Source organism: Camelus bactrianus, chromosome 15 (assembly GCF_048773025.1).
Source record: "Camelus bactrianus isolate YW-2024 breed Bactrian camel chromosome 15, ASM4877302v1, whole genome shotgun sequence".
NCBI lineage: Eukaryota > Metazoa > Chordata > Mammalia > Artiodactyla > Camelidae > Camelus > Camelus bactrianus.
In genome coordinates this window covers 31,008,902-31,031,374 of record NC_133553.1, presented here as the reverse complement: position 1 = coordinate 31,031,374, position 22,473 = coordinate 31,008,902, and the positions used below count along the sequence as shown (strand labels likewise).

The 22,473-nt window shown below is 34.7% G+C and overlaps 1 protein-coding gene across 1 annotated transcript in view; it reads right to left on the bottom strand.

Moving 5' to 3' along the window:
* RAB10 (RAB10, member RAS oncogene family) overlaps positions 1-22,473 on the bottom strand; it is a 63,082-nt gene that overhangs the window by 17,424 nt on the left and 23,185 nt on the right. Inside the window, exon 2 of the mRNA XM_010948534.3 lies at positions 3,956-4,016. Within this exon, the coding sequence (XP_010946836.1) occupies positions 3,956-4,016 (61 nt within the window). The remainder of the gene's footprint in view (positions 1-3,955; positions 4,017-22,473) is intronic.

The following is a 22,473-nucleotide window of genomic DNA, read 5'->3' as shown; positions in this document are numbered from 1 at the left end:
GACTCAGAGTCACTGACTGTTTTCCTGGCAGGACCCACTGCTCTATGGAAAATGTAGACAGCAAGAGATACTGTGGTAGAAACTTTCTAGAGATCTGAGACTTTAAAAGCCACAGCTGCTTCTCTATCAACCAAACAAGCTAATTTTAGGCCTACCCACATGTGCCTTGGACAGAGTGAGACCCATCTACACTGTTATGTAACAGCTAACCTAGAAGATTCCTGGAAAGAAAGGGAGAAGTGAAGATCATTCAAGGAAAGAAAAATAAGACAAAGCTTTAGCACAGACTAAAGAAAGCTTCCAAAACTAATATTCAAACACAGAATAAGAATTTTTGATGCCAAAACAAGAATCTAAATACATTCATTCAAACTAGAGAGAGAGAAAAATCACTATGCTTTTTAGTAGCAACTGGAAGCAAAGCAGTAAAGCTGAGGACAGCATTTTGAATTTTGTTGTCATCATAAGTTACGAGCAATGGGGTTTTAATATAAAAGCATTCTTGAACTACGTGGCTTATCCCAGATCTCTTAACCTGGCGCTACATGACTTCTTTTCTCCCTATAATGTTATATGCATGCCAACCCAAAGAAATAAAATCAGTTGGCATAATGCTAATCTATTAAAAACTATTAATCATAAATTGTAACCAGTCACTCCGAAACTTTATAAGAAAATGGATATTTCAAATTAAAAGCAGTCAGCTGTATACATGAACACCTAAACTAAATCAAATTTTCCTTCTGAAGTGTTTTTTTTCCTGAGAGAGGTTCTATTTAAAATATCTAAAAATTACCTCTAAATTAGAAATGTTACCATTTCTGTATACTTGAGTTTTATGGGTACAGGAGACATCTTTTCTAGATTAATCTTGAAGGACACACAGGACGACTTACTATTCCAAAAGAGCATCTTCTGAGGAAGGCTCTCTTTTTAAAAACAAGCGTTAGTTGTTATGTTTACTCCTAAAAGCTACAGAGACTAAAATGATAGGGGAAAATAATGTTTAAAGCCACAAGGTCAAGAAAGAGAAGGGAAAGTTTGTGGAAGACAGAGTATAGAAGCAGGAACAGGACATACTCAGCAGGGCAAAGGTTTTATATATTATATAAAGAAAAGTATACCTGAAAAAAACATTGTCTTGTATGCTTTTGTTTCTGTTATATACATACTTACATATACATGTACATGTATATTAAGTCACAGAGTCATAATGTAAAATGTATCTTACTGTCAAAAAAGTTTGAAAATTGTCTTAAATTGCGTACAATTGAGAAGAGAGGCAATCACTGAGGCAGAGCCTATGAGGGGCTTGAAACATGTTATGTAGGGTCAAGTTCAGAATAAGATGTGGGGCTAAAAATAAAGGGAGGGGGGAGCTAGTTGAAACTCAGAATAAGTAACTGACATCCTTTCCCTTGAGGTCACTTTAATTATAATGAAAGAGAATATGAAGCATATTTCATTTGCTGAATTATTTCTCAAACGGGGAAAAATCAATGATCAAGTAGATTATGCTTCAAAAAGAATCATTAAATATTAGAAAATGCTTTAAAATGTCTAAATTTTATTTAAATTTGTATTAAATTTTAAGGATGTTATAAAGATTGTATTTCTAACTACATGGTCAGGAAATGAAGACATTCTGGTTAGACACATTCTACTTCTAATTACACCAAACTTTTTGAAACTGTCTTTTGCATTCTGGGACATTGTTCTCTTCTAAATCTCCTTCTAACTCTCCAACTATAGCTTTGCAATTTCCTTTGCAAACTTCCTCCTCTGCTCAAAAATGCTACTATTATGGGTCATTTCCAAATGATAACAGCTATGACTTCTTGAATATTAATTCTACATCAGAGACTGTTTTAAGTGCTTTACATGTATCATTCGTGTATCCTCATAATCATTCTACAGTAGGTCCTATTACAGTAAAACCTAAGATAACACGAACTCAAATTTAACACAACTGCTGACTGGCAATGAAAAAAGGAAAATGACAGTAACTGAAAAGAACAGCAAAATCAATTGACAATTTGTACTGTTTACAGAAGGCAGTATAGCAATTAAGAATGTCACTCTCAACCCTACATTCTGAGATTTTAATTGCATCCCAGCTCTACCATTTACATGTTGTCAAGACTTCGGTTAAATCATCCCAAAATACCTCCATTTCATTATCCATAAAACAGGGATAACCCAAGAGAAAAGGAAACATTTGCCTAGACAAAGATTTACAGTGAATAAACAAGTTGTGATATATCTTAACAGTGAAATACTACTCAGCAATAAAAAGTAGAGAATTCACTGATACACATAAAATCATTGATAATTTTCAAAATAATTATGCTGAATAAAGAAGCCAGACCCCTTCCCCCCAAAGAATGACAAAGAAAAAATTACATTATATGATTACATTTGTATATAGCACTAGAAAATGGAAACAGGTCTAGTGACAAAAAGCAGACAAGTAGTTGCCTGGGGACTGGGGATAGGGAGGAAGGAGAGATTACAAAGAGGCTTGAGGAAACTTTTGAGGTGATGGGTATGTTCATTATCTTGATTGTGGTGATGGTTTCAGATTTTTACATATGTCAAAGCTTACCTAAACTGTACACTTTAAATACATTCGGTTTACTGTATGTCAGTTATACCGCAATACGGCTGTTTAAAAAAAAAAGGAACATATATTTCACAAGGTCACTGCATTTATTGCGTTAATACATATATGTAGAATACCTAATATTTACTGAAAAATACTGCATTATAATTTTATTTTCATTATTAGTAACATTTTATTTCATTTTTTAAACATCTTTATTGTATGATTCCTGTACAGTAAACTACACATATTTCAGACGTACAATTTGATGAATTTTGATAGATGTATACACCTGTGAAACCACCATCACAACCAAGGTAGCTAACATTTCCATTGCTCCCAAGAGGTGCAAATTTTGAACTCCTGATTTGTCCTTTCCCATCCCCTTTACCATCTGGTAACCATAAGTTTGTTCTCTATGTTTGTGAGTCTTTTTCTCTTCTGTAGGTAGGTGCATTTGTGTCATTTTTTTAGATTCCACATATAAGCAGTATCATATGCTATTTTTCTTTCTGACTTACTTTACTTAGAATGACAACCTCCAGATCCATCCATGTTACTACAAATGGCATTTTATTCTTTTTTATGGCTGAGTAGTATTCCATTGTGTCTATATACCACAACCTCTTTATCTAGTCATCTGTCGATGGACACTTAGGTTGTTTCCATGTCTTGGCTAGTGTATACAGTGCTGCTGTGAACATTGGGGTGCATGTGTCTTTCTGAATTATATTTTCCTCCAGATATATGTCTAGGAGTGGGATTGCTGGATCAGATGGTAAGTTTATTGCTATTATATATTGCTATTATAACTTTAAAGTCTATGATTCACACCTGAATATAAATTTAAACAATTTTATTGTATTTCTATGGGGCTAACCCTATACAAACTAGTGAAAACAGTAATGCCTTTAAAAAGTTATAAACACATTAAAGAAAATAAATATTTTAGCTTAAGACTCTCAAAACAACAAAAAGATTATATTAAATTTTTTATATTGAGTACGAGCAAAGAATTGTGCTAAAGGCATTACATAGATTATTTCAAGTAATCCTTATAACAATCTTTTGAAATAGGTGCTATTATCTCCATTTTACATATGAAGATAAAAGAGCCTTACAGTGGTATGTAACTTACCCGAGGTCAGTTGCTAAAAAAGCTAAAACACTCAGCCAGATTTCATGGATTCCAAATCCATGGCAACAGTTTTTTTTTTACTTCACTGAAAGAAGGTCACCTGACTGCTGGCTTAGAAAGGGAAACCTAAACAGTTGACAAGGAAGGCTATCACTTCCTAATCTTTAGGAACTTAACATTCTACTGCATGAAGTGAGTCAATTAGCATCACTTACCATATCTGTAGCTTGATCTTCTTTCCTTGTAATTCAACTGTTTTGATCTTAAAGTCTATTCCTACAAAACAGGGAAAAAAAAGGTAAATTGTATCTATTGCTCTGAACTTGGCTACACTACAATTAATCGGTGTAAAACACACTTTCAAAATCTTTGTTTGGTTCTGGAAATTCCCTAAGTATGCATTTCTGAGCAAATGTATCCAATTTTAAACTTGAGTAATATAAGATCCAAGATGGGAGAAGAAATAGTTATATAGAGGGAGTGAGTTATTACAATTAAGAAATTTTTAAAATTCTAAATATCTAATATTTTAATGAAAAAAATAAAAAGATGTTTCCTATTAGGAAAAAAATATAGTCTTCACTAGCTTGCAAAGCAAAAGAATACAACCAGGGATAAAAAGGATCATTTCATAATCATAAACAGGTCAATTAAGAAAGCATAAAAATAGTAGATATTTATATATCTGGTAACACAGAGCTTCAAAGTACATGAAGCAAAAGTACTGTAGATACCCCAGGATCCGTCTGCTCTTTAACTTAAAATCTTCAGCTTGGAGGCATTAGCCTGTTTCCCATACCCAATCAAAAGAAAAAGGGGTCATTTGCCTGACATTGATAAACCTCAGACTATGTCTACAGCCCATACTTTTGTTCTTTACTGAGAAAACCATCCTCAAATGACCTGGTTGTCAAGAACAACTCTGAACAAGACTCAACAATCCCAGTTAGGCACACAATTTGTTAATTAATCTTAATGACAAATCTGACAACCAATACTATTCCAGAAAACTTTCCTGAATAGAAGTGAAATTAGGACAGTCTGGAAGCTCTATACCCTTTGGGATAGAAACCAGGTACAACTGGAAAACTTTCAAGAAATTCAGGCTTTTTTAAGCCATCTGCCTAACTATTCAAGATAGAAACCTCATCCTAGACTCCTTGAGTTTCTCTCTCGATCTCATGTTATCTGTCCTCAAACTAATTAGCAGTAGTTGAAGCAGTTCTTCATTCTTTTCTGCACAGAAACCCTGCTGATGTTCCTACCCTTCTGGCCACTCGGCAGCCTTCATTAACAGTTTCTCCTCATCTCTCTGACCATTTCTGAAAATTGGAGTGAACTTCTCTTCTCCTCATTTCATGGCTTTAAATTCCACATACACACTGATAACCCTCAAATTTATTATCACAGCCCAGACCACTCTCTGTACCCCAAACTGTACCCAACTGCTTACTATCTCCAAATCCCATCTTTCACAAAGACTAAAAACAAAAGTCCTTAAGATAGTTCATAAGGCCATATGCATTCTGCTCACCTCCCCCTGTCCACTCTGACCTCAGCGTTTTCTGTAACATCTTATTCTTACCCAACTAAGGGTATTGGCGGCTTCCTTGTTCCACACACAGATCAGGCAGATTCCCACCTCAAGGCTTCTGTATATACTGTTCTCTCAACCTGGAATACTACTCTTCTCCATCAGAGCTCCTTCCCCTAGCTAGCAGATCCTAAGCTGCAACTTTTCCTCATGTCCCCCACTCCATGTCCATTGTTAATACTCTAACCCTCTTCCTTACTTTTTATCTTTAACATTCCTTAAATAAACTTTATGCATTTACTTATTCCTATTGTGTATTTTCTGTCTCTCTTTGACAAAAAAAAGATCCAACAAGAGTGGGGATTTTTATCTGTTTAATTCTGTTAAATTCCTAGCATCTAGTGCAATGCCTGACATATAAGCAGGCATTCAAAAAATGTGTTGAATAAACAGATAAATGATGTTTTCTAGAGAAAGTAACAGGGTCCCCAAGAAAAGACATAGATACTTCACCTTTAGAGTGAAACTCATCATTTGACAAACTCCACAACTGTTCACTTAGCTTCCAATGAGCTTTTTAGAGTTTCAGGCCAAAACATGGAAAAAGTTCCAATGAGATACTAAAATAAACAAGCAAAAACAAACAAAAAAGGGAACCTGGAGGAGACAGGTGCAATGCATAGGAAAAGATACAGTTCCTTTTATCTTTTCAGAACAAGATAGGTGGAAAAGGTAGGGGAGAAAAAGAATTTGAACTAGAAAACTCCTGGAAATTAAAGAAGTAGAAATAACATATTCAACAGAAAGGCTGTAAGAGAAAATTGATTTCTCCCAGAAAAATACAATAAAATGACAAAGAATGAAATATATGTGAGATATGACAAGTTAGAAGATCAAACCAGGAGGTCAGACATCTAACTCATAGAAGTTCAAGAAAGAACAGAGAAAATGACACATAGAATATAGTAATTTAAAAATTATGCAAGAAAATTTAACAAAATCAAAGGACTCTATTTTAGACTGAAAGACTCACCAAATGCCTAGCATAAAGAGTAAGATCTATACCAAATTACATTATTGTAAAATTTAGGGGCTAAAGATACTCTCAGGAATAAAGATAGTATTATAAAAGCTTGCAGAGAAACAAATTAGGCTATATTAAACAATCAAGAATAACAACTCCGAACTACTCAGACTTCTCAACAGCAACACTAGAATCCAGAATACAAAAAGATAATGTCTTGGGGGGAGGGTATAGCTCAGTGATAGAGTGCATGCTTAGCATGCATGAGATCCTTGGGTTCAACCCTCAATTCCTCTATTTGAAATTTTTCTAAAAAGATAATGTCTTTTAAAAGTATTTTTGAACTATAAATAGCCAAATCAAATGAAAGAGTAAAATAAAGGCATTTCCAGACATGATAGATCTCAAAATATTTAGCTCTCATGCATCTTTTATAAGGCAACTACTATGAAATAGGAAGAAAAGAAATCCACCAAAGAGAGTGAAGTAAAGGGTAGTTCAGACTGGCCTAGAGAGCAATCAGTTCAGAAAAGAATGAGGACAGAAAACAACTGGACAGAAAAAAAAGAGAAAGTTCTAAGAGGTCTGCCTCCTAAGAGGGGGAGAGGATGAAATGGCATCAATGGAGTTTGTATGAAAAGAATTCAGAGGATTTGGCAATTCTGTTGTAGAGTCTAGGATAAAGTATGGATAGTGCCTTGAAATCTATGCATACGTAACAAAGAAGAAACTATAAACTACAGTAAAAACAGAAGTTATCCAAGAAAGGAAATGCAATTATAGTATACTTCTTGGTTTAGAGTGAACAAACACATGTATTATAACTATTTGAGAAGATGAAGTGAGAAGCCTCAAGAGTATCTGGTGGTATAAGAATATTTAATTCTTACCTTCCATAACAATAAGAAAATTTCTCAAATTAACTTTTTAAAAAGTTAAAAACATAGGACTAGGGAACATGGGGTTGAATATCATAAGAAAAAGCCAAAAATGTTTGGGAAAGATAACACCTAGGTGATCATGGAACAGGATTTATTGCTGTTTCTCCTGTTGTCATTGGCCTTGAAGTGCTAGCTGACTTCTAAAACTTTGTAGTTGCTATATTAATAGAAATAAAAATTCAGTTAACAGAGGAAGAGGTATGTTTATAAATGTTCTCTCCACTACTCAAACACTCCAACTGGATCACTGAATTTCTAGCATGGCCCCAAGATACCCCTGTAGTCTCACTCCTTCTAGTCTTCCTTCTATAGTCACCCTGAAACAAAACTTTTACAGCTGTGCACTTTCTCCAAGCAGTACCTTTGTCACTCCAGCGTGTACTTTCTATACCCCCAAACAAATGTTGGAAAAACCTATACTTGAGATAGGGTAGAAGTTTTTGATAAAATTTAGGGATTAGAGTAAGATCAATAGCTTAGTCACAAACAGAAGCTAGGAAAACATATCACCCTTTAAGATTCTGCCAGGAGGAATCAGATTCTCCTTTAACACTATCACTTATTAAATGACCACAGGCTAGAGTAAAATTATAGGGTTTAATCCAACCAGTGATTCTTTTTCAGGTTCTGCTTATGTAAAAACATAGTAAAGGAAATCCCCACTTTTTACAGATTCTTGGGCCCCAGTTCAAACAAGTTATTTCAATTTACTGGAGTCTAACTCACTTATCAATGTTCTGCTCCTCAAGAAAGTGAGAAACAATATGAGCCAAAAGATGTGCCTTAATAATGTTGCAGGAGCACCATCCAGTGGCGAGAAGAGTAACTGCAACTTCTAGCCACTACAGGTATCAGTTTTCCAAAGCTTGGCTTCTGATGACACACACATCAATACATAGTAATTAATGCAGGCAGAAACAACCTATACAACAAACTGCAGACAACCAAAGTTTATAACAACTTATAGCTAAATATTCAATATCTGTGCCTTAATATCTGTGGTTATTAACAAATGGAAATCAAGTGTTTTCAAAACATCAGAAAAAAATAAAAATTATATACCTACAATCCTTTGAACTTAGCTTAGTCTGGAATTTAAGAGATCAAGTCTAGTCCTAGTTCTGTCATTAACAGTATAAATTTGGAAAAGGCCATTTCCCAATATGGACATTAGTTTCTTTACTAGGATGCAGATGTGAAAAAGCAGAATGCAAAAAAGTTCCCTCTGAAGATCCTTCCATATAACAGTAATAGCTTAGTAAACACTCTGATAATTTACAATGCGTCAGGCACTGTTTTAAGCCCTTTGCATAGATTAACTTATTGAACCATCAGAACAATCTTAGCCCATACTATTATTTCCATTCTACAAATGAAGAATAAAATAAAAATCAACAGCAGCAGCAAAACAACAAAAATACCCAAATACCCCACTAATATTTACTGGATATTACTAAGCATGTCACATATACCGTCTTGTCTAATATTCACAAAAACCCTTTGAGAAAGTACTAATATGCCTATTTTACAAAACAGAAAATTTATGGTAATTTACTTAAAGTCACAGAATAGGTGGCATAACCAGAACTCAATTCCATGTCTGCTGGATTTCAGATAATGCACACTCATCACTACTTTAAGTTCAGTAACCCCATTTTCTATTGAGGTAAAATGCACATAACATAAAATTCACCATTTTAAAGTGAACAATTCAGTACATTCACAACATTGTGCAACCACCACCTCTATCTAGTTGTAAAACATTTTCATCATCTCAAAAGGAAACTTCATACCCATTAAGCAGTGGCCTTCCATTATCCCCTCCCACTACTCCCCTGGAAGTCACCAGTCTGTATTCTGTCTCTATAGATTTAACTATTCTGGATATTCTGTATAAATGAAAACATGTAACAGGTAATCTTTTGTGTCTGGCTTCTTCCACTTACCATTTTTCACGGTCCATCCACATCACAGCTCAAATCAGTACCTCATTTCTTTTTATGACTGAATAATATTCCATCATATGTATATGTACCATAATGCACTTATCCACCCATCTGTTGATTGGATTGGGCCATTTTCACCTTTTGGCTTTGGTAAAAGTGTAGCTATGAATACACATGTGCATGCGTTTGAGTACTTGTTTTCAATTCTTTGGGGTATATATAAGGAGTGGAATTGGTGGGTCATATAATAATTTTATGTTTAACTTCTTGAGGAACCAATGTTTTCCATAGCAGCTGCACCATGTCACTAGCAATATATGATGGTTCAATTTTCTACACCCTAACAAATGCTTATTATTTTCCTGTTTTTATTTTAAGTCATCCTAGGGGGTACATATGACGTGGTGCCTCACTGTTGTTTTGATCTGCATTTTCCTAATGATTAATGATGCTGAATATCAGTTCATGTGCTTGTTAGCCATTTGTGTATCTTTGGAGAAATGTCTTGTCCTTTGCCCACTTTTAAATCAGGATGTCTTTCTGCTGAGTTTGTAAGCGTTCTTTGTATCTTCTGGATACGAGACTCGTATCAGATACATGATTTGCAAATTATTTCCTCCATTCTGCAGGCTGTCTTCATTTTCTTGATTTCCTTCGATGCATATAAGTTTTCAATTTTGATGAAGTCCAATTATCTATTTTTCTCCTTTGCTGCATGTCATAACTCCACTCATTTTTAACTTTTGAAATTCAAGGACAGGATACATGCCTGGGAACTGAGAAATTACTGACAAAACCAAAGCTAAATTCAACTTTTTCCAACTACATCCTAAGCTGTAATAGAGGGATAATACAAGCATTTCTAGTGTAATGTAATATATGCCTATACATGTATTATCTATGAACTATTTCATGTCATAGTAATGTGTGTTTCAGTAGAATAAATTAGACTATATACTTGGCACTGAACGAAACAGGTAAAAATCCTCTGTTGAGGCAATTTACATTCTGGAGAAGAGAGACAATCAATCAATCAAATGTTAATAGTGTTAGTAGTGATAAATGGTATAAACAAGAATGGAGGGAGAGCTATTTTATATAAGGAAATCAGGGAATGTCTTACTGAAGACCTTTGTGCAATGACCTAAAGAGGTTTGGGAACAAGCCATGTGAATATCTGGGGAGTGTTTCAGGCACAGGAAATAGTAAATACCAAGGGCCTGAGGGGGAAATATGCTTGAAGTGTTCAAGAAAGATAGTTAGGGGTTTGAGTACGGTGATAATGAGCCTTCTAATCCATGAATGTGGTAGAGTTCTCTGTTAAACAGTCATTTGAGCTTTATTATGATTAGTAACTTGTTAGATATATCTAATTTTTTTAGTGGTTGTGCTAGGGTTTATAATATACATTTTTAACTCAGCAGAGCTTATCTTCAAACAGTATTATACCACTTCTGGTATTAATATAAGAACTTTAAGCTCTCTCAGCAGTATTCTGTAGTTTTTAGTGCCTAGGTCCTTGTACATATTTAAAGTTTCATTTTCCAGTTGTTTACTTCTAAATATAAAATTCTTTCTGTGTACTGACCTTCCATCCCGTAAACTTGCTACATTAACTTATTAATTCTAGCTGCTCTTTTTTTTTTTTCGGGGGGAGGTTGCTGCTTAGAATTTTCTATGTGGGTGTGTGTGTGTATGTGTGTGTGTGTGTGTGTATATATATATATATATATATATATGTAATGTATATATTATATATATATACAAAATCAGGTAGTTTGCAAACAGGCACTTTCATATCATCTCCCTTTTGAAACTCTGACTTGTTTCTCTTGACTTATTGTACTAGTTAGAACCTCTAATATCCAATATATTGTTGTTTTGTACTTGATCCTTAAGAGAGAAAGCTTAGACTGAAAGCTTTACCATTAAAGTATGTTAACCTGTACATCATTGAGTAGATTGAGGAAATGTTCTATTCCTAGCTTGCTTAGATATCATGATGCAAAATGAGGCTGGCATTTTGTCAAATGTTTTTCTATACCTATTAAAAATGTTCATGATTTTTCTTTATTCCATTAAGGCAGCTAACTAAAACTGATTGAATGTGAAGACAACACTGGATTCCTGAAAAAACCCCATGTGGTCATGACATATATTCATTTTATAAGTTCCTGGAATTGATTTGAAATTATTTAGATGAGAGTTCTTATGTACGTGTTCATGAAGGACATTTCAATGCTAATTAGGAACAGGTCTTATCTTTGCCTGGTTTTCGTATTCAAGACAAGGCTGGTTCAATAAATGATCTGAAAGTGTGCCCTCCCCCTATATTTACTGAAAATAGTTTAAGATTGCTATTTTCTTCCTTAAATGCTTGATAATATTCACCCAGTGAAGCTGCCTAGGCCTTGTGGTTTCTTTCCAAGATTTTTAAATTTAAGATTCAATTTCTTTAATATATGTCTACTTACTTCAACCAATTACTCAAGATGAATGGTGAAATATCCAACTATATAATTGTGGATTATCTATTTCTCCTTCCAATTCTGCCAGTTTTTGCTTTAGAAGTTTTGAAACTGTTATTACATACATAAGTATGATAAACTGACAGCTTTATCAGCATGAAACATCTCTATTACTGAAAATATATCCCTTGCTCTGAAACCCACTTTGTCTGATATTAATAGTCATTTGAGCTTTTATGGTTAGTAACTTATTAGATATATCTAACTTTTTTAGTGGTTGTGCTAGGGTTTATAATATATATTTTTAACTTAACACAGCTTATCTTCAAACCATATTATACCACTTCTGGTATTAATGTAAGAACCTTATAGCAGTATACTTCTCTTTTCTCCCCTCCCATTACTGGGCTATTAGTTTTTAAAATTTTTTATCCTACATGTTATACTTCTACATTTTACTTCTAAATATTATGAATCCTATAAAACATTAAAATTTTTGCTTTAAAGAGTCAATAGTCTTCGAAATAAATTAAAATTTGAGAAAAAAGTGTTTTATATTTCCCCACACATTTACCATTTCTTAACCTCTTCATTCCTCTGTGTAGATCTGAGTTTCTAACTGGAATGCTTTCATTCAACCTGAAAAACTTAACATTTTCAATAGTGCAAGACTGTCAGCAAGAGATTCTCTCAGGTTTTGTCTGGAAAATGTCTTTATTTTGGTTTTATTTTGAAGGATACTTTTGTTAGGACTGAATTCTAACCTGACAGTTTTTCCCTTTCAGAACTTTATTTTTTTTAAACCTTTATTTATTTGGGGGAGGGGGGTCAGGTTAGTTTATTTATGTTTTAATGGAGGTAGTGGGGATTGAACCCAGGACCTAGTACATGCTAAGCACACACTCTACCACTGAGCTATCCCCTCCCCGCTTCCTTTCAGAACCTTAAATATATAATTCCACTGTCTTCTGGCTTGCAACTATTTCTTCATCTACTTCCCCGTCCCCCTTTTGGGAGAAACATAGATTTAAGAAACTTTTTATTTTGAAATTATCTTAATAGAAAAAGTTGCAAAAATAGCACAGAGTTCACATATATCTTTTATCCAGCTTCTCCTAATGTTAACATTTCATAACCATAGTAGATTTATCAGAAACAAGAAAGTAACACTGGTACAATGCAATTAATTTAACTATAGACCTAACCTATCAGTTTTTTCACTCATCTCTTTGTATTCTAGGATCTAGTCCAGGTTCCCACTTTGTATTTAGCTGTCATGTGTCCTGAGTCTCCTCCAATCTGTGACAGTTACTCAGTCTTTTCCTGTCTTTCATGATCTGGATAACTTTAAAATACTGGTCAGGTATTTTGTAGAATCCTCCTTTATTTTGGGTTTGTCTGATGTGTCCTCATAATTAAAGGTTTTGCATTTTTTGGTAAGAATACCACAAAACACCACAGATCTACTGTTTTACCTTTCCTGGTTCATTGTATCAAGGAGTATATATTGTGAATGTCTTCTTTCTGTTATATTAACCTTGATAATTTGGTTGAGGTAGTATCTACTGAGTCTCTCTCCACCGTAAATACATTGTTTTTCCCCTTGTAATTAATAATTTCATGGAGAAAATACTTTGAGATTATGCAAATGTTCCTCTTCACCCCTTTACCCACTGATTTTACCATCACTGGGCTGTGCCTGTGATAATTATTACTGCAGTATTTGTTAAATGGCAATTTTGTGTTTCAGGCATTGCTTTACACTTATTAAACCGGAATTCTTCATTTACAATTTGTCCCTTCTACCTACCTGTTTATTTGTGTTTATACAGACTAATTTGGACTAAGGGATATCTTATTCTACTGGTAATATGCAATACTATAATTTCATTTCAGCTTTGGCCATTAGAAACTCTTTCAGCTTGGATCTTACATCCTTTTGAAATATTTCATCCTTTTCTGAGCACTTCTTTGTTTTCTGGCACCAAAGATGTTCCAGGAGCATCTAGCATTCCCTGTACCCCAGTTCTGAAATCAACCCATTCTTTAAAGAGCCCTGGTTCCTTTTACTGAAAAATTGTATGTCGAGTCCAAGAACTGGGCACTAGATATGCTCACTGCTACCAGATAGTTACTGCTTCTTCTAGGACCTCCCAGAGGACAGACTGAAAATATATTTATTTACTAATCCATGCATATATACACATGTATATTTCCATAATCATCTGTAGGTATAATATATAAAACCATGAGTTCGTACTGATAATTCCGATCACAGTTCAACAACAGATTTCCTTCTAGCCTTCTTTCTTTCCTTACTTGTAACCTCTTTAACAATTAGAAAACCCTGGCTCTTATTATCTAAAATATATATTTACATGTTCAATCCTACTATATACATAAAGTAGTTTCAGACTTGCTAACCCACACCCTAATGAGAAATCAGATTTACTAACTAAAATACATTTTTTACAGTTCTTTTTAGTCTTACAGTATCTAGTCAAAATACTGTTTTCTAAAGTTACTTTGATTATTCTTTTCTTCATCCTCAGTGTGGTTATGTTGCTCATTTTTTGGTTCACATTGTTTTCCAATAAAAGTCAACAGTTGTTCTTATCTTTGCCCCTCTGTACATATAATGTTGTCTTTTTTCCCTCTGGCTTCTCTTAAGATTTCTCTTTGTAACTGGTTTTTAGCGACTGAATTACTATGTGCCTCAGTGTGATTTTCTCTGTTTATGCTACCTAGGTCCATAAAGTCTACAGGATTATAGCTTTCATCATTATCTGGAAAACTTTCAGTCATTATTTCATCAAATACTTCTTCTGGAACCACAGCATTCCCACCTCCCAACCTGGACTCCAAATGCACATATATGAGACTACTTGTTAATGTTTCACACATCATTGAGGTTCTCTCCCCCATCCCCCCACACCAGACTTTTGCTCCTCTGTGCTTCATTTTGGATAGTTTCTATTACCTTACACTGATCTTTTCTTCTGCAGTGTCTGATCTGCTTTTAAGCCCATCAGCTGAATTTTTCATTTCAGATACTGTTTTCCAGTTCTAGGAGTTCCAATAGCTCTTTCTTATATCTTACACTTCTCTTATGTTTATGCTTTCTTTTAAATGCCTACCTCCGTCTTCTAAAACCATCATCTCTGTCACTTCTGGATGTTTCCATCAACTGATTTCTCTCCTGGTTAAGGGTTACATTTTCCTATCTCTTCATATGTCTAGTAATTTTGGATGATACGCTGAACATTTTGTATTTTTATTAATGTATGCATTTTTTTTCAATGTTTTGTTCAGGTGGGCAGCTAAATTAATTGAGAATCAGCTTAATCCTTTTGAAGACTGTTTTTCAGCATAGTTTTAACGTAGGGCTGGAGTAGCCTCTTCTCTAAAGTTACTTTGGCCCTACTCCTAAGGAGTGCCATTTCTGAGTACTCACCCAAATGGTTCTGCTATTCAATGAGGTCTCACCATTCTGGTTGGTCAAAAACTAGAATGTCTCCCAACCCAATGTAAGTCCCAATACTTCTACCAAGTCTCTAGTAGTTGTTCTTCCTCTAATAGTTAGTTGTTCTTTGCCCAGCCCCTGGAGCACCACCCAGCTTAGTATCCAGCCAAAGATGTAGAGGAACTCCTCTGTAAATTTCTGGATCTCACCGTGTAACTTCATCTTCTGTGGTAATCAATCCTGCAAATTCCAATCTCTTCAGTCTCTCTCTATCTGACTTCTATCTCCTTGGCCCAGCAAGACTGCCACACCCTGCTTAGGTCCTAAATGGAATCTAGCTTCAGAAAGAAAGCCAGGGAGATTACAGGACTGAATTTATTTATTTTCCTTCTCTCAGGGAATGCAGTCCTGCCCTGCACGTTACAAAATACCTAAAAAATCAGTTTCATGTGTTTGTTTCAGGTTCCTAGCCGTTTATGGCCAGAGGGCTAGTCTAGTACCAGTAAATTACTCTGTTAGGCCCAAAAGTGGAAGTTCTCAACAGCTTTAGTGTCTTTCAAGGTTAAGCAACCCTTCATCTTTTTTGGAGTATGTTCCAGATCATTTGAGAACCTAATGAAAATCACAGATCCTTTGCCCATGCCCTCTCACCAATATGTATACAAAATTTGAAGTATAATTTCAGGGCATTCATAGTCTCTGCCCCAGGCCCTCTGCCTTCGATTGTTCCAGAGGGTTGTAATTTATGGTACTAGTGTACTACACTATCATTCTTTCAAGATTTTAGGGTCAATTTTTGTTCATTGAAAACTTGCTAAGGCTGGAATTAAAAAATATGAGCCAAGGATTTTTTTTTTTAAATCAAAGGAGACATTAAAAAAAGAAAAAGAGTATATTACAAAGTTCAGAAACAATCCAGCTATCATTCTTTCTCTACCTACAGCAGATAATATTTCTCACAATCTTCATAATGATATACTGGCAGTTTGATACTATAGACTGAAGAAACAAAGGTGAAGTAATCTGGATTTTGTACCTGACTTCCTAAATAGTGTTCTTTCATTACATGATTAATGAAAAGCAAATCATTTTCTTTTACTATTCCAGATCTAGTCCCTAGCAACAGCAATATTGATGCTGAATCATAAATATCTCTATTTCATATACATACTTGTCCTTCATTCTTCTTTAACTGTCAAAACCTGGCATTCTTCTAGGACACTAGTCCTTACAGTACAAGTCAGCTGTCAGGCCAGATGTGCATGAATAAATATCATCTCAGAAGTCACCCCAGTTCTATGTACTCAAAATAAATACTTGCTGATTTAAATAAGGAAGGAAGTTGAGAGGGCAGAAACAGAAGGGTGAACAGGAAAGGTCAGCATTTTGGGATGCTTGATATTTAATTATCAAAAATCAATTGACTGGAATGTAAGGGTTTATTTCTGAACTCTCAATTCTATTCCACTGATCTGTATATCTATCTTTATGCTTGTACCACACTATCTTGATTACTGTAGCTCTGCTTTAAGTTTTGAAGTCAGGTAGTTTTTCTTCCAATTTTGTACTTCTTTTTCAAGATTATTTCGGCTGTTCTGGGTCTTTTTCATTTCCATATGAATCTCAGGAGCCACTTGACAACTTCAGCAAACAAGCTAGCTTGGATTTTGACAGGAATTGCACTGAACGTGTAGATCAATTTGGGTAGTTCTGCCATTTTAATATTGTCTTCTGGTCCATGAACACTAGGGTATCCTTCCATTCACTTAGATCTTTTTTAACCACTTTCACAGTATTTTCAGTGTATAAGTCTTGCACTTCATTTGTTAAATTTAATCCTAAATACAGATTCTTTTTGATGCTATTGTAAAAATGGAATTATTGTCTTAATTTAATTTTTGGAAGTTTCATTGTGAATGTATAGAAATATATTTCACTTTGTATATTGCTCTTATACCTCATTTACAGACTTTAAAAAACCAAAGTAGCTATTCTAAAGTAACTGTACATTATATTACATTAAAATTGCATTCCAAATGACAATAAAAGTCATCCTAACAAAAAGTAATTTTATCCAAGTAAACCAAAGAAGTTGACATCACACAGTAATAAATAATAAAGCCCAAGAACTGCTGTGTCTCTAAGTCAGGATGAATAAAGTCTTATTCGTTACACACTAATTTTAGAGAAACTCCTCTAATTCATAAGGTCATTAAGATTTTCACAAGCACTACAGTTGGAGAAGACAGCTGGGATATCTGATGAATTCCACAATATCAGTTAAGAGGCAGTAATATAAAAGCAAGAGAAAAAACACCATAAAAACAGGAAATTAATATGCGTCTTTATGCACAAAAGATGTGATGTCTTTTCTCAACCTGCCAGATAAGTTTTCTTATTTGAAAATATAAAATTTCCTTTAATACTTATATTTGTAATATCCATATAGCATTTTAAATATTTACTTGGAATTTGCATTTTACCACCTACCAAATTTGGTAAAAATGAAAAAATATATAACCAATTTACATTTACATCTCACACAATTTCTGAAAAAAAAGCAAAAGCCATAAAAAGGTAAAACACAATCACACCTACTATGTCTTTTTATGTCTTTTTTTGTTTTGTTTGTTTTTGTATATAGCGGTTAACATCTGCAAATCTCAAACTCACAAATTTATCCCTTGCCATCCCCAAATATTTTCCTTCCTTCCTTCCTTCCTTCCTTCCTTCCTTCCTCCCTCCCTCTCCCTCTCCCTCTCCCTCTCCCTCTCCCTCTCCCTCTCCCTCTCCCTCTCCCTCTCCCTCTCCCTCTCCCTCTCCCTCTCCCTCTCCCTCTCTCTCTCTCTCTCTCTCTCTCTCTTTATTATTGTATCATCTATTTTATTTTGGCGGGGAGGGGAGGTAATTAGGTTTATTTATTTTTAAACGAGATACTGGGGATTGAACCCAGGACCTTGTGCATGTCAAGCATGCTCTAAACCATGTGAGCTACACCTCCCCCTCACACTTACTATGTCTTAATTATTTTGAATTCAAAATTAGTGCAGTAGAAATAAGCTTTGCTTTGTTTCACAGAGGTCATAAGATTTATTTCATTGGGGTTGGGTATTTTCAGAGGTAGTTTTAAATTTGGCATGAGGACTTAATTCCTTGAGTCCCTAATGAATTTCTCCCATTCCTTTATTCCTGAGCTTTCTTTATAATGCTCCTTTGACACTCTTCTAAAAAAGGAAGGAGAAACTTTTTCATGTCAAAGAACTGAGCAAGTAGATTCTATGATAAAACACCATTTAGCTCCTTTTGCTGTCACTTCCACTGCCCAAAACTTTGAAGGCACCTTCCATTCCAGAAGATGGTGTTCTCCAGAACATGGCAGTATTTTCTTATATTCTTACTTGGTACCACACATAAAGAGTAACTTTGTCTCAAATAACTATCATGATCCCTACCAAAGCTATTCCAATCATATTTTGATGATCTGTTAGGTTTACACTATACATCAATAAGCAAATACAAGCATAGTACTGACAGTGAATTCACTTTAGAAATTAAGAAAGGTGTACGGAGCACAATGGTGAAAGGATGCAGACAAACGTGGTCTCTGCCACATACTAGTTGTGTTGTATTGGGTGAAACTTTAACTTCTCTAGGTCTGTTTCCCCCACCCACAGTAGGAATTATAATTTCAATCACCAATGTTGTGTGGATTAAATGTGTAAAAAGCCTAGGTCAGCATATAGAAAGCCCTCAATTAAACTATTAAATTGGTTCTGAACAACACTCTAGCTACGTAACTTCAGCCTTCTCCCAGTTTAATGTTTTGCCATGAGTGAGTCAAACTGTCCATCCACTTTTTGGCCTGCCCTTATCTTATTCACCTAATACACCGCCTTGATCCAGACCAAACTGTATCCCAGGCAGCAGCATGACTCGCAAGTCAGCAATTCTCTTCTCAATTTTCCCAGAACTTCTAACCCTCTGTTGCTTTCTACCTCCCATCTCCTTTTATTGGGATTTACAACTTTTCACACATTAAAAGTCTTTCTAAACAGTTAAAAGGACTTCACATTCCATTTCTAAAGGCCACCAAATCTTCAGAATCTAGCACTTAGTTAACTGTTTCAAAATTATTAGTGCATAATGCTTATTACTCTCCACATAATGCCATGACAACTTGTTATTTGGTCACAATACTTTTACTTCAGAATAACATTTTGCAATAACATTTGTTTATTCTGTATTAGATAAAACATAGCTACTTTAAATTCCTGTTAATTTACTTGACTTCCCCAAATCTTTGCATCCTCCTCCCCTCTAGCTTTCAGATGAGGTTTTGCTTAATGTTTTCCTTTTTCTGGTCTTAACCACCCCCCCACCTCCCCACCCCCCAGTTTCAAGTAACCTCTTCTCTAGCTGATTTATCAGAGAAACAAAACATCTGGTTAAACAAATTAGATCTGTGCCGATCCACACAGGACACCGCCAGCCAAAGCACAAAACCATTTCATTCCAACAGAGAAGTGGGAGGAGGTGGGTGGGAAGGATCTTCAAATGGCCATCAGGCAATAAATAATGGAGGAGATGAGAACTATTTTCCCTACTGGAAAATAAAGGATAGTTCTACTTTTGACACCAAATAATTTAGGGGACATGACTTGTTAAGAATGTGTGATGTGGGGGGAAAGGGAAGTACTAATAAAATTTAAACATAATGTTCTCTAATTCCTCAGCAATATTCCACTTTCAGTTATCTCAACTTGGCATCTTTTTTCTTCTAGTCTTCAGGAAGCCTGTACTTTCATACTGCTGAATGTAACTGCTTCAAAATTTAGAACCAGGCTTGTCTCTTCAAGACCTCCAAATTAATCTGAGGCTCCACCCCCAACAAATGTGAAAGAAGAATCTCTGCCTTTTCCCCCAACTTCTTTTCCCTCCCAGAGGTCTCTGACTTTTGTTAATGTTTTTATTTTATCTAACATTTATATACTGCTTACTATGTGCCAGACATGTACCAAGCACTATATATACATACTAACTCATTTAATCCTCACAGTAGCTTAGAGTTTTTGTGGATGAGAAAAACTAAGGCACAAGGAGGATAAGTAATTTACCCAAGACTAATTTACACAAAGCTACTAAGTGGCAGGACTGGCATTTTAACTCCATCAGTCTGACTCCAAGTCCATGCTCTTAACTATGAATGCCACCACTTCCGTTTTCAACCTAAAAAAATAAAATCTTCAACTTACAGAATGCCTGTACAAGAAATTAGAGCAAAACTTCTCCCTCCTTTATAGGACCAATCTTATGTTGTATCCAGAGGTGATGGATGGCAAAGAAAAAGTGGGAAGAGTTAAGAGAGTCTTCAATCCAATAAAACACTACCAATGCTACAACAGCCTTTCAATTCACTGTTCCCTTTCTAAAGCCCCAAGGTTGTATGTAAGTTATTTTGAACATCATTTAAGTCACTTTTCTCCAAATCTCTTAAAGAAATGTTGCTTTATTCTCTCACAGAGGCATTACGGCTGGTACATTGCTATTTCTCTGTATGTAGGACTCTACAAATCATCTCTTGGACCATGCTAATATAGGAACTACAAAGACAATTCATATACCCCTTAGTATAGTTCCTGGCACATTGGTTAGCCTAAGGGTTAGATCATATTACTTTTATTACAGATAGGAAACAAAGGCCAAGAGATGAAGTTGTCTCCCTATTAAAAAAATATACTGTTAACAAAGCTAGTTTTCTGTTTTCAGTACAAGGTTCTGTCTACCACTTAAACTACCAAAAGATTACTACAGAGCAGAAAAAAGAAATAAAGCATTCCAGTTTATAGCCTCTGGAATTAGTTTAAAAATCCAAGGATTCATTCAGTCACTCAACTCAATCTCCCCATTCCATAACTTTCATCAACTACTCTTTCTTCTACTCTTTGTGCTACAGAACAATGATAGAAGGCACAAATCTAAAAAATTCAAGCCCATTTTTAACTTACATTCCTTTATATCAACCTCCTATTAATTGGTCATCTTGGTTATCTTTCATTGCAAACACAGAACAAATAGGGACATATTTTTCCATTTAAGGGTTCCCGGACTGCTAAAAAGCAAAGCATTCCACTTATAAACTTTTAAAATTAACTCTATTTCTAAACCAAAGAGAAATTAATAATTGTAATAACAATATAGAAAACATTAATTCCAAATTACAAAGGAGTACCCTCATCTGCTCTTTCAGTTACCTGAAACACCCACATGCCAGAGTGATAAATGCTTCTGCTTAGTGATTCCACAGCACGCCTACAGGAAGTCCTCCTTATCTAGATTCCAACTCACAAGGTTGCAAAAAAGAAGCTAAAGTTATAACAACATGAAAATACTAATAAATGGACAACTTAATGTTGTTGGTTATTGTTAGTATGTCTCTCACCAGATGTTCCAATAATACAGTGTAAACTTAACTACAAAGAGAGAGTGGAAATCCAGTAAAAGATGCACTGAAAAATGATAGGGAAGAACTGCTAAGCCACTAACAAAGGAACAGATAGTTAACAGATAAACAAAAATAGGTAAGAACGGCAGTAAAAGTGGACCTAAAATTAAAATTATTATGGGAGGAAGGGTATAGCTCAGTGGCAGAGTGTGTGTTTAGCGTGCACGAGGTCCTGGGTTCAATCCCCAGTACCTCCATTAAAAATACATAAATAAACCTAGTTACCCTTCCCCAGAGAAAATTAAAATAAATAATAAAAAATTATTGTGAATTATTATGATTAAGAGAGTCCCTTGAAGAAACCAATAAAACTTTTAAACATATTTTTATGACTCTTTATGTTCATATTGTAAAAGTCAAAAGATTCAAGGATCTTATTTATACTATTTTCTCAGAAAAAGTCTGCAACCATTCCAACACTAGATTCTTTTTCTCAGTGCTAAACAGTAACCAAGAATTAAAATTATTATCTAAATTTTGTCAAATACAAAACAAACTTGCTTTCGTTAAGTTTTAATTTCATTTCTCAACAATTTCCCGAATTTGTCTGTTTTCTATTATTTGCTAGGAAATATTTTCACTGTTTTAAATGGATTCCCTTTAATCAGTATCATTATTTCATATATTATCCTATCATCTGACTTTCCATTTTGTGTCAGTCTTTCCTACTAGATTATAAATTGAGTTAGGATGGACCATAGAAGCAACAAAAGAGGTACACCACTTCTCAAACTTTTTCTTGAGGGACCCCTTTACATGCCTAAAATTACTGAAGATCCCAGCAAGCTTCTGTTTATGTAGATAACGTCATTAATATTTACCATATTGGAAATTAAGAAAATTTTAAAATATTTA